The 12,917-nt window shown below is 37.4% G+C and overlaps 1 protein-coding gene across 8 annotated transcripts in view; it reads left to right on the top strand.

Annotated features, from left to right (window-relative positions):
• LOC150094422 (tyrosine-protein phosphatase Lar-like) overlaps positions 1-12,917 on the top strand; it is a 1,380,317-nt gene that overhangs the window by 1,208,929 nt on the left and 158,471 nt on the right. For all 8 annotated transcript variants that reach the window (XM_090412197.1, XM_090412199.1, XM_090412204.1 and 5 more), the window contains one exon: positions 2,598-2,903. In XM_090412197.1, the coding sequence (XP_090268323.1) occupies positions 2,598-2,903 (306 nt within the window). The remainder of the gene's footprint in view (positions 1-2,597; positions 2,904-12,917) is intronic.

Here is a 12,917-nt window from a genome sequence, read left to right as displayed (position 1 = left end):
TCTATTATGATTTTTTTTCGAGGGGGGCCGTGAAATATTTTAATTTTTGCAAAGGGGGCCCTGACATCCAGAAGTTTTGGAAGCACTGTCCTAGGAGATGTATGATGTTACACATTATGGGGGGGGGGGGGGTCACTACCCAGACCGGTTTCGACCTTTGTTGAGGTCTCATCAGTGAGTAGGCAGACCCAAAATGTAAATATTCAGGTTGTAGTGATGCAGAGGTTATACTTTATCATATGGATTGCCAAGAGGTGTCACATCTCAAAAGGCACCAAGAATTACTGAAATGGAGAGTCAGAAGGCTTCACTTTAGCAATGCAAAATTATTCAAATTAAGTGGATATTGAATCCAACATTATTTCAAAGCCTACTAGAGAAACTACAACAGTTTCAGAAAAACTGCAAGAATTTTCATGCCGAATATAGATAGAAACTATAAAAGTTTCGGCAGATCCAAGCATAAGCAAATCTTTCATGACCATGAAACTCTTGCAGTTTCTCTATTCAGCTTTGAAATAATGTTGGATTCAATATATCCATTTAATTTGAATAATTTTGCATTGCCAAAGTGAAGCCTTTTGGCTCTCTATTTCAGTTAATCTTGAAGATTCTATAAAGGTATATCAAAAATTATTCCTTTTATATTACTTTTCTTTTAATCTATGTTTTTAAACCATCAATGTTTTAATTTAATCGGAGTAAAAAAGCCAATGACGTAATACAAGGAGTATTCATTATAAATTGGCAAAATAGCCATAAATATTAATATCAATTTAGAAGAGTAACATAAAAAGTTTCCAGAAATAATATTTATATGTTCCCATAGTCGAAGTCCTCATAATAATTACCCACTCTCCACTCATTTATTCTATTTGTCAATGCATACTATCCCTATTGTCCTTTCATCTCCTGGTCTATAGAAGCAACCAACTGTGTATTTCAATCTGCTGACCACTGTCTCACACCAGATAGCCTCAGATGTGCTATTTTTGCTGGCCTGCAGTTCATTGTTGTCATCAATAATTTCTCTTCTCAAACAAATTATTCCCTTTGCATTCTATCTTCTGTCAGCATGTCTCACTAATGCCAATAACCTTTGGTCAGGATGAACTAGCCAATGCCAAAAAACTCCTCCCCTGTTCTGAATTCTCCTTGCATTGGTGCACATAAAGCACAATAGTACCTTAAGCCCACCACTGTTATACTTTATACTAACTATCCCATTCTGCTTTGTTACCAGTGGTAATAACTGAGGCACTTTCTTACACTCAACTGCCTCACTGGTAACTGCATAATTGCTTAACAGCTTCCCTCCTAAATGCTCTAATTTTCCTGATTTCAGATATCCACTTCATTCAACCACTCTGTTTCCATCCCTGGAAGTTATGAAAGGAAACTGTAAGCAAGAGGGTGAGGTGTGGTTTCTTTGCATGGAGGGCAGTAGAACCATGGAATGCATTGCCTGATAGAGTGGTGAGAGCAAGAATGGTCAATGAGTTTAAGGAGTGGTATGATAGACTTTGTGTTTCCTAGGAAGGACCTCCCGCAATGAGTCTTTTGACTCCATGGAGGCCTGAATAATAATAATAAATCCATTCATATGTAGACCATCCTTTCATCTGTCAAACTGACTCCCCACATTCACAAACTCCATTTTTCCTGCATAACTTATGCATCAACTCATTCACTGTTATGGTCCTCCTCAGCTCAGCTGTGTTATATTGTGGCAGCAGACTAACTATATTAACTCTCTCACTCATATCTCTTGCTTTTAGTAACCCTTTCATATCCTCCCTCATACTATACTTTTCTTTTCCTTCAAGATCATACGTTCCAGCCAAAACAATCAACTCTTTCACTTTACCCTTTTGCATTCTAATAGCCTCACTAACATCATTAATTTTTGTACCTCTCTTCTCATACTGTATTTATAGCCACTTAAATAATTTTTGCATACAAGTGTTACCATTTCTTTTACTTTCCTTTTATTTTTCTTGATTGCATTTGTCATATTCTTACTTTTCACTACCAGAAAGCTTGAAGTGTGGTTTCTTTGCATGGAGGGCAGTTGAGCCTTAGAATGCATTGCCTGATAGAGTGGTGAAAGCGAGAATGGTCAATGAGTTTAAGGAATGGTATGATAGACTTTGTGTTACCTAGGAGGGACCTCCTTATGCTGTTTGTTAACTGATCCCTGGTTATTATTATTATTTGCATTATTCCACAGTCTAGTAATTTTTGTTTTAACAGTATTGAAAATCAACCCTCTATTTTATGTCAGAAAAAGTCCAAAAAAATTCCATCATCATTGTGTTAGTTATTTGCAGTTTTGTTCATTATTCAAACAGTAATACTGTTTGAATCCTTTCCAATTATACCAAGCCACTGATAACTTCCTTGGAACTGAATCAGTAGGATGCCATCTAATTCATACTGTACATATCTAGTTTTTATTTTATTTTTTTAATTAATTTATTTATTTTTATTATTATTTTTTTTTGATAATGAAACTACTAGATTTTCAATGATGTTATGTTCATTACTTCTTTCTTACTCTAAAAATGAGAAAATATGAATATCTTTTGCATTTTTAGTCCATTGAACCTGGACAGCAGTTTACGTGGGAAAATTCTAATCTGGAAATTAACAAACCAAAAAACAGATATGCCAATGTAATAGCATATGATCATAGTAGAGTGGTATTACAACCTCTTGATGGCATTCCTGGCTCAGATTACATTAATTCAAACTACTGTGATGGGTATCGCAAGCAAAATGCATATATTGCTACTCAAGGACCGCTACCAGAGACTTTTGGAGACTTCTGGAGAATGGTCTGGGAACAAAGAAGTGCCACTATTGTAATGATGACAAAATTAGAGGAAAGAACCAGAATTAAGGTTAGTAAGTTTGTAAATAATGCTTAAAACAGTGTCAACCACAATCAAGTGATAATAAAATTTAAACATTAATTTATGTAAATTGAAACAGTGTATCCAATGCAGTCATTCTTCATATATGTTTAATCCCAATTATTGAAATTTTAAATTATGGAAACAGTTACATCCACTGTTAAATCCACAATTAAAGTTCTGATATGAATTTATTTCACATTAAAAGAGTTTTATCAGACTTATTTGTGGCTATGGTCCCACATAAAAGTCCTAATAGGAATTTTTTGAAGCTTTAGAAAAAGCAACTGACACAATGAAAAAGGAAAAGTTGGCCCTTGTCGGGGATCTGAATAGCAGAGTAGGAAATGATTGTCAGAACAAAACTCCAGTCCATGTCCTGGAGTTTTGCTCAGGACATGGACTGGTTATTACTAACACCATGTTCCAACATAAAAATGTGCACAAATGCACATGGAGAGAAGAGGCAACGAATAAGAAAAGTCTCATTGATTATGTTATTATCGATAGTGATGTTTTCTCCCTGGTGCAGGACACCAGAGTGTACAGAGGATTTGAAATTGGAAGTGATCACTATTTAGTCTTGAGTAGGATAAAATTGAATTTCATATTGAAAAGAATAATATGTAAGAAAGTTTTAAAGCAAATAAAAGTTGAGCAGCTCTCAAATGTGAATTGTAGGCTAATATACACAAAGATTATTGAAACAAAAAATGAAAGAGTTTGAGAACAGGAACCAAACCTTGGAAATTCAGTGGCAAGTCTTGAAGAAAACCCTGATTGATTCAGCCAGAGAGGCATGCGGTGAGGTTGTCTGCAAGGATAGAAAAATCAGAACTCCATGGTGGACACAGGAAGTTAAAGAGGCAGTGAAAGAAAAGAAGAAAGCATATCAAAAGTTCCTGGCAAATAAGTCAGCTTGTGCTGTTAGAGAATACAGAGAGACAAATGTAAAAAAGCTAAACACTCTGTAAAACTAGCTAAACAAAAGTCATGGGAAAACTTTGGCAAGAACGTAGAAGTCTGGAATTTCAACAATCTCCAGAAAATATTCTGGAGGTTGTTGAAGAAGCTTAGAAATGGAGGAAAGAGCTGTAAAAGGAGTTAGAGATGATAAACTTGACATGAAAACTGGAGAAAAAAGATATCCTTGAAGTATGGAGCAATTACTTTGAAAAATTGCTAAATGAAGCAAGCAGTGATAGCATAGTGGTAAAAAACACTCAACAGGCATACAGTCAGAAATACATATCCATACATGAAGTAGAAAAAGCCATCAAAGGCTTGAAATGTGGAAAGGCAGCAGGAGTAGATGATATTTGACCAGAAATGCTGAAGTATGGTGGTATAAAAGTTTGACAGTGCAGTGCAGCATAGTTCAGAAGGCCTGGACAGAGGGACAAATTCCTGATGATTGGAGTAGAGCTGTCATAGTACCCATATATAAAAAGGGAAATAAAACTGAATGTGAGAATTACAGAGGTATTACCAGGAACACTCAGGTAACTACTGAGTGTTCCTGGTAAGGTTTATGCAAGTATACCTGAGAAAAGCTTGGTGAAAAACAAGCTGGATTCAGGCCAAATAGGGGCTGTCAGGATAAGATCTTCACTTTACGACAGATAGTTGAAAAATCATGGGAATATAACAAAGATCTGTATTTAAGTTTTGTCGATCTGGAAAAGGCATATGACAAGGTGCCAAGAGAGAAGCTATTCAATATGCTATAGTTATATGGTCTCAATGGGGGCATTATATTAAGCAATACTTAATCTCCATTTGAGTTGTAAGTCAGCAGTTAGAATTGAAGGAAGTACAGGAAGATGGTTTAATGTTGAATTTAGTGTCAGACAAGGATGTACATTATCCCCTCTGTTATTCATTATCTATATGGATCACATTATGAAGGAAAGTGGTATTAAACATGATATCAAAATTGGAGATGGTGATTTCAGCTCTTTGCTTTATGCAGACGATGTTATACTTCTAAATAAATCCGCTACAAGTCTGCAAGATTCCTTGACTAAATTGAATAACTGTTGTAATAGATATGGTATAAAGGTCAGCAATAAAAAGACAAAGACAATGAAAATAGGCAGAATCGTAAATGTCAACTGTGTTGTGAACGGAGAACCTGTGGAACAAGTAAAACATTTCAGCTACTTAGGCATGATTTTTAATGAAGATGGTAAATTAAATATGGAAATAGACAACAGAATCAACAAAGCTGGTATGGTAGGAAGTCAACTGAATAAATTCATATGGAATAAGAGAGAAATTAGTTGGAACATTAATTAGCTGTTTACAAGACAGTGTTCAAACCAATTTTAGCTTATGGATGTGAGAGCTGGGTCAGAAGTAAAACACTTGAACAAAGACCGCAGATATGAGAGTCCTGAGAAAGATTATTGGCGTGAACAGATGGCATCAATGGCAATATCATATTAAAAACGGGGATATTGGGGAAGAACTTGACATTGTCAGCATCCAGGAATGCATTAGCAGAGCTAATCTCAGGTAGTATGGTCACTTAAACAGAATGGGCAAAGAAAGATTAGCAAAACAAGTGTTCTCTGCCAGGTTGGCAGGAAAACGACCCAGAGTAAGACCAAGATATAGGTGGATTGATACTGTACAAAGTGCCTTAAATGATAGAAATATGAGATCTGATAATGTTGGAGTCTTGACAAGTAACAGACTGATTTGGAGGAAAATTGTAGATAGGATGTTAGTAATGATGTAAATTTTTCATGTAATACTATCATTTCCTGTACACCCCTTGAGTATTATATACATCATCATCATCATCAACAAATTCCTGTACATGGCAGGAATTTGATGATGAGAGTTTTACATGTAATTCTGCAAAATTTACATTTTTGGTGTTATTTATTTGAAAAAATTTGGTTGGTGTATTAGTTTTAAAATTGATCAAATAAATAAACCAGAACAAATCAGCACAAATAACATCATTATTTTTCACTTTCAGTTAGTTTTATCACTTTTAACTCTACCACATTGTTCATGGATATAAACTTGTTACACGAAAAGTTTCTGTTTTAAACTATATAGTTTAAACATGCTATGATTAGTTTTCTTAATTAACAACATAAAGACTCTGGAATATTATCTATGAGGAGAGATTTTTTTTTTTCCTCATTTAAGAAAACAAAATTATTTTCTTGTTGTTGTTTTTACTCTAGTTGAATCATTTAATTCATACTTAATTATTTAAAAGTTATTTTATTTAACTGAAGTATAGTCTTTCTATCAGCTGCTATATTATGGGAATCCGAATCAAAACCATATATATACAGATAAAATTTTAATAAAAATTGAAATATGATAACTATTAGAAAATTAGATAGTTTAAAACTGTTTCAACTTTTTAAACAGTTTAAAATTGTTTTACCATTTTTTCTTGTTAATGTTTTTAGAATTTCCCTAATTTCAGCCAGCATACTGAAATTCCATTTTGTCTGATTATGCATCATCAGAAATGTGTTTAGATTGATCTTTTCACTTGGTTCTTTGCTTACTGTGTTCAAGTTGGCATTACCACTGTAATCCACTGAGCAGCTAAGGCAGTGCCCAGGGGTAGCAAGTTTTGAGGACAGCAAAAATTGAAACATATTAATTCCTCAGGTCCAAGAACAGAACTGTATCGTACTGTATTGGTAGAGCTGTACTTCAGGAAGTGGATGAGATTCAGGATCTTGGAGTGATGATAGATAACAGACTGAAGTTCTGGGGTTACATTGCACATGTTGCAAAGACTGCACATTGTATTGCTGCTATGATTATTATTATTATTATTCCTAACACCTCCAAGGAGTCCGAAGACTCATCGCGGGAGGATACCTACAACTGTCTCAACCACCACATCGAACTTCTACTACGAATCATCTCCATCAACGCCATCTATCGCCCACCACAACTAGTATTTTTTGTCTGTAAATTGCGTGTGTTCTGAAGGGCCGATTTGTCTGTATGCGGGATGAAAAACCAGAGTTTCCGGGAGAAAAAACCTTGCTACCTCCGTATGAGATCGGCTAACTCACCGTCGATTGAAAAAAGTACAATGACATGTTGGGATTAATGAAGTGGTAGTGCCTCTCTGTAAGGCATTGGCAAACCACATATGGACTATTGTGCTCAGATTTGATCACCTAGTTTTCATTGTGATGTGGAAACACTAGAGAGGGTCAAAAGACAAATAACCAAAGTCAGGACTCTGGAGTGCTTGTTATGAAGAGCATTTGTGAGAATGTGAATTATAAATTGGTGGATAGGAGGAAAAGAGAAGATATGATAGTGACATTCAAGTTAGTTAAGGGATTCTATCAGATTAATATAGAAGAAATTATATAAAGAGTGGATGTTATGATGGGAAGAACGAGAAGTTATCCCTAGAAGTTGTATAAAGATGTGGTGTGAGGAGTAGATTTTTTATGTGGAAAGTTGTGAGTGCAGGTAGTGTAAATAACTTCAAAGCTCATTATGATAGGCAAGTTGCTGATTGTGTGGGACTCCCACAATGCGTCTATTTACTTCATGGAGATTACCTAATAATAATAATAATATAATTTATGTCTGTAATAAGTTTACAAGGTTTACATGTGTATTTGCATGCATTTTGTAAAAGTGGCATTTTGGTACTATTTAGTCTATACTACATCACTAGCAACAGAACAAGAGTTTAAGCTGATTCTTTAGTATTTATTTGGCAATATGAGTTATTATTTAAAACCAGAATTTGTTTTATGATTACTATTAAAAATTTTATTACAATGCTTTTTTTTTTTTAATATTTTACACTTACAGTAAATAAATTGAGAAAGTAATTGTAATGACTGTGTGATACATCATATAAAAAAAAACAAAAAAAAACATAAAGCTAAAAAAAAAAAAAAAAAAAGCCGGTAGCCTTTTTCCCATTTTTGGTGGAATTTATGGAATTAGTTATGCATGCAGAAAATGGACACAAAGAGAATCATGAAGAAGATACATCTGCATTGCAGACATAGTCCTTACATCCATATGCACTGTATCTGCAATAAACAGGTACAAAAAAAGAAACCTTCTGGTGCATAATATCTTGTAAAAAAGTGGAAACTCCTTATTATAAAGAAGAAATCACAATCTATATCCATGTCGACTACAACTGCTTATGACGAACACGAAGAGAAAATAACCGAAATGGAACTTTTGCTGAATTAGAAGAACATTCACAGCTGCTAGAAGATAAAAATATTTCAAATCCATATTTCTGACCATTAATTATAGATTATATATTTTCTAATCAATTGATTAAAAAAGAACCAGTTCAGATTAAAGAACTTATTTTTCCTTTTGAAAAACATATCCAAAAATTTCTCTGATGATTAAAAACGTACAGTTAGCCATGATAGCATATAATGTTTTTTTGTTCTAGATTTTTAACAAAACACTTAATACAGAAATTGGAAAAATCTTTCTAATACTTTGCATTACCATGAAAAATCTTAGTCACACATATCTTATTTTTCAGTATGACAAGAGATGAAAACTTGTTTCAAATTTTAAAATTATGCAAAACTATAGATTTTTAATTGATGAGGCTGACCTTTTTTGATCTAATCTTCTCCATCCTCACATAGGCCGCTCAGCCTCATCGATTAAAAATCCACAGAGTTTCATGCAAAAATAAAAGACATTCAACTGTTGGAAACTGACATGCTAATTAGCTTCAACATTGTCTCCCTCTTCACTAATATTCCCCATAAGGAAACGGTAGACTTGTTAACTCAAAAATTTCCATCTGATATTGTTGAATTATTCAAATTTGTTATTACGTCCTGTTACTTCACTTGTAAAGAAAAAATTTACAAGCAAGAGGAAGGAACAGCAATGGGGTCTCCCTTTTCACCATACTTAGCAAACCTGTTTCAATAATACCTTGAAGAAAAAATTTTTTTGTTTAAACCCAAATCACAAATTTGGCTCTGATATGTCGATGACGTCTTTGCTGTCTGGGGTCATTTCGAACAAGAACTACACCTGTTTCTAGATAAAATAAACCTTCTTCATCCTTGCATCAAATTCATGCTAGAAAAAGAAACTCCACAAGGTATCTACTTTCTGGATTTACACATCCAAAGTAAAGAAGATAGTTCCATCTCCACTTCTGTCTGTCGCAAGCTGACATTTTCAGGTCGCTACATTCATAATTCTTGTACTCATCATCCATCTCAAAAATTTGGCATCATTAAATCATCAGTAACCAGACCACACAGATTCTGCTCCTCTGAAGAATCTCTAAACCAAGAATTGGAAATAATCAAAAATACAGCCATACTAAATGGATACAATCTTAAAACAACTCAAAAATAAAAAAATAAAAAAAAAATCATCACTCACCTTCCCACACATCAACCCAGACAAGAAGAAGTCCATAGGATTCCCATACCTTACATTAAAGGCATCTCCGAACTTCTTTCAAAAATTATGAAGAAATACAAACTTGTTACTACCTACAAACCAATCAACCAGATCTCTAACTTGTTACCTTCTCCTAAAGACAAACTCTCACCTCTGATGCTCCTGGCATGTACAAGGTTCCATGCTCCTGTAAATTGTCTTACTATGGACATCTGTTCATAAATGCATTTCGGAACATCAAGACCATATCCGTCTTATCAAACCGTAGAAATCTGGTTTGCACAACACGGAGTTGAAAACCCAAACCATAGGATCCATTGGGAAAAGACCAAACTTCTGCATAGATCTCTATATCTATGTAGAAGATATAGAGATAGATAAAAGATATACACATATATGCACAATACATTGTGCATATTTAAAGAAAGTGCTGAAGCCCTACTTCACAGACCAAATCTAAACCATAATGATGTTCTTGGTATTCCTAAAGTATGGTATTTTGTCATACAAAATTGTGAAATATACATCTGTTATATTATCTGTAGACTGGTCCCTCCTCTTCCTCCCTTGATTCTTTCTTTCTTCTCTTCTTGCTCCTTCCCTCGAATGCTATTAGAGTATTCGAGGGGAATCTTTCCTATTTTTCTATGTCATTTCGTCTTGTGCTAACAGGACATTATCAAACACTGTAACATGATCAGGCCATCAAAAAATGTTTATACCGCATCGTCCGTCGCGCAGGTTACCAAGGGACACGTTCGGGTTTTAGGCAGAGGGACCCGTTCGAAAAATATGTTACAGTCTCCCTTAGACACCACTCCTCAGCACTCTGCTAGAGGAAACTTCATCAATGGGCTCGCTACCCATTTGGAGAGGTGTTTAGGGGCAGCGCAAAGAAATGGTTCTGCAAAAGGACGGAAATGGCAACGACAACGGCACTAGACTATGGCTTCAGGCAACTGGAACATCTTCTCTCTGACAGGGAAAGAGTTGGAACTGGTTGAGGAAGCCAAGCGCTACCGGCTAGACTTAGTTGGGCTTTCTTCAACCAAGAGGAGAGGCTCTTGAACTGTCGACCTGGATAAGGGATGGAAGCTCTACTACTCTGGTGTGAGCCCAACAATGTCTGCTCAGGCAGGTGTGGGGATACTCACAAGCCCCCAGCTGTCAGACTGTGTTGCTGAGTGGATCCCATTGGGGGGACGGGTATGTGTTAAGGCTTCAGATGAAAAACCATGATTTGGCTGTGGTGCAAGCCTATGCACCTAATCTGGAGTCAGAATACTCTGCCTTCCTAGAGGAAGTGGATGCTGCTTTTGACAGAGTGGCAGACATGGAATCTGTCCTGCTAATGGGTGACTTCAATGCACATGTTGGAACAGATGACCAGATATGGAGGGGTATGGTTGGGAGGAACGGCGCCCCTGACCTTAACGCGAATGGGTTGAAATTATTGGACTTCTGCTGTACTAACAGCTTGTCCATAATGAATACTTTCTTCAGCACCGAGAAATCCATAAGTATACCTGGTACAGGGATACACTAGAACAAAGGTCTCTGATTGACTTCTTTATAGTCTCAGCAGACCTATTTTCCTCAGTGTTGAACGTTCGTGTGAGAAGAGGGGCAGAATTGTCAACTGACCACCACCACCTTGTTGTGTGCACTCTACGGCTTCAGAAACCAGATGCTACCATCAACGCTGGTAGGCCTAAGCAGCTATACTGCGTGAAATGGGAGACATTGGAAAATGAGGCTGTGAGGAAGAATTTTGCAGATGACATTTCCTCCAGGTTCAAAGAGATTCCCAAGCATACTGCAGATGTTGAGGAGGAATGGAAGCTGTTCAGAACAGCTGTCACTGCCTCTGCACTCTCATGGTGTGGCAGAAAGCGGCTCGGCGTGGCAACGGGCAGTGAGAAAAGGACACCTTGGTGGAATCAAGAAGTCCGAAAAACTGTCTGGGCAAAAAAGGAGTCCTACCTAACATGGCTTAGAGTCAGGTCACCTGAAATGCATTTGCGGTATGCTGAGGCACGAAAAGCTGCTGCTAAGGCAGTAAAGACATCAAAGCAGAAGGCTTGGGAATCCTTTGGAGAAAGATTAGACTCATCCTGTGCAAATGCAAACAAAATATTCTGGCAGACCATCCGCCGCCTTCGAGGGAGGAAATCGTGCACAGCAAGGGCAATTAAGGCCTCTGATGGTGCACTTTTAACAACCGAGAAGGATATCCTCCACAGATTGAGGGAATACTTTGAGAGCCTTCTTAACCCGGGTAGCCCAGCAGTTGTGGACATCCAAGAGGTGCATATCGGGGCAATGACTAGTCTCACAGCAGAAGAGGTCCATTTAGCAATAAAATCGCTAAAATCGGGCAAGGCTGCTGGCGATGATGAAATTCAGCTAAAAGCCTTAAATCAAGACGGTGTTCTCTGACTGACTCGAGTGTGTCAGGCTGCTTGGATATCTGGGCGAGCACCAAAGCAATGGCAGACAGGCATAATAATACCATTCTTTAAGAAGGGAGACCAGAAGGATTGCAGTAACTATCGTGGCATCTCTCTGCTCAGCCTGCCTGGGAAAGTGTATGCTAAGTGCTTGGAAAGACGGTGCAGGAGCATAGTTGAGTCAAAGTTCCAGGAAGAACAATATGGCTTTCATCCTGGTAGAAGCACAACTGACCAAGTCTTTGAGAAATCTTGGGAATATGCCAAGAATGTCTACACATGTTTTGTGGACTTGGAGAAGGCATATGACCGGCTTCCTCGGGATAAGCTTTGGAAAGTAGTACAGGAGTATGGAGTGGATGGTCAACTATTGGCTGCCATCAAGTCCCTGTATGATTGCCCAGAGTTTTGTGTCAGGGTAAACAGCACAAAGTCTGAATCTTTCAGTTTCCGTTGGCCTCCGCCAAGGGTGTGTTCTATCACTCCTCCTTTTCATAATATTTATGGACTGGATTGATAGGTACAGCCGAGGCAGTGAGTGTGTCAGAATTGGAAAATGTAGCATTGGACGTCTGCTTTTTGCAGATGACCTAGTTCTGCTTAGCTCTTCCACAGATGACCTCCAGCGGACCCTGGATAGGTTTGTAGCTGTTTGTGCAGACGCCGGAATGAAGATCAGTGTGGCCAAAACTGAAACATTTGTGGTCTCAAGACAACCATCCCAGTGCACTCTAAATGTAAGTGGAGTCCCAATGAGACAGGTGGAGAAGTTTAAATACCTTGGGTCCATATTCACGGATGATGGAAAATGGGACGTAGAGCTAGATACTCGAATTGGCTTAGCAAGCTCAATATTGCGGGAGCTTGGCCGTTCGGTAGTATTGAAGCGGGAGTTAAGCCAGAAGGCAAAGTTGGCTGTCTTCAATACAGTCTATGTCCCCATCCTCACCTATGGTCATGAGAGTTGGGTAATGACCGAAAGAATGCGGACACGAATCCAAGCGGCTGAAATGAGGTTCCTTCGAGGGGTTGCGGGGCTGATAAAACTCGACAGAGTCAGAAGCTCTGCAATTCGGGAAACCCTCAATACTCAACCGTTGCTTCTCCGTGTTGAGAGATCACAGTTACGCTG

Source organism: Typopeltis vanoorti, chromosome 22 (assembly GCF_054136105.1).
Source record: "Typopeltis vanoorti isolate ZY-2024b chromosome 22, IOZ_Tvanoo_1.0, whole genome shotgun sequence".
NCBI lineage: Eukaryota > Metazoa > Arthropoda > Arachnida > Uropygi > Thelyphonidae > Typopeltis > Typopeltis vanoorti.
The sequence above is the reverse complement of the archived record's forward strand: the minus strand, read 5'-3'. Positions and strand labels throughout refer to the sequence as shown.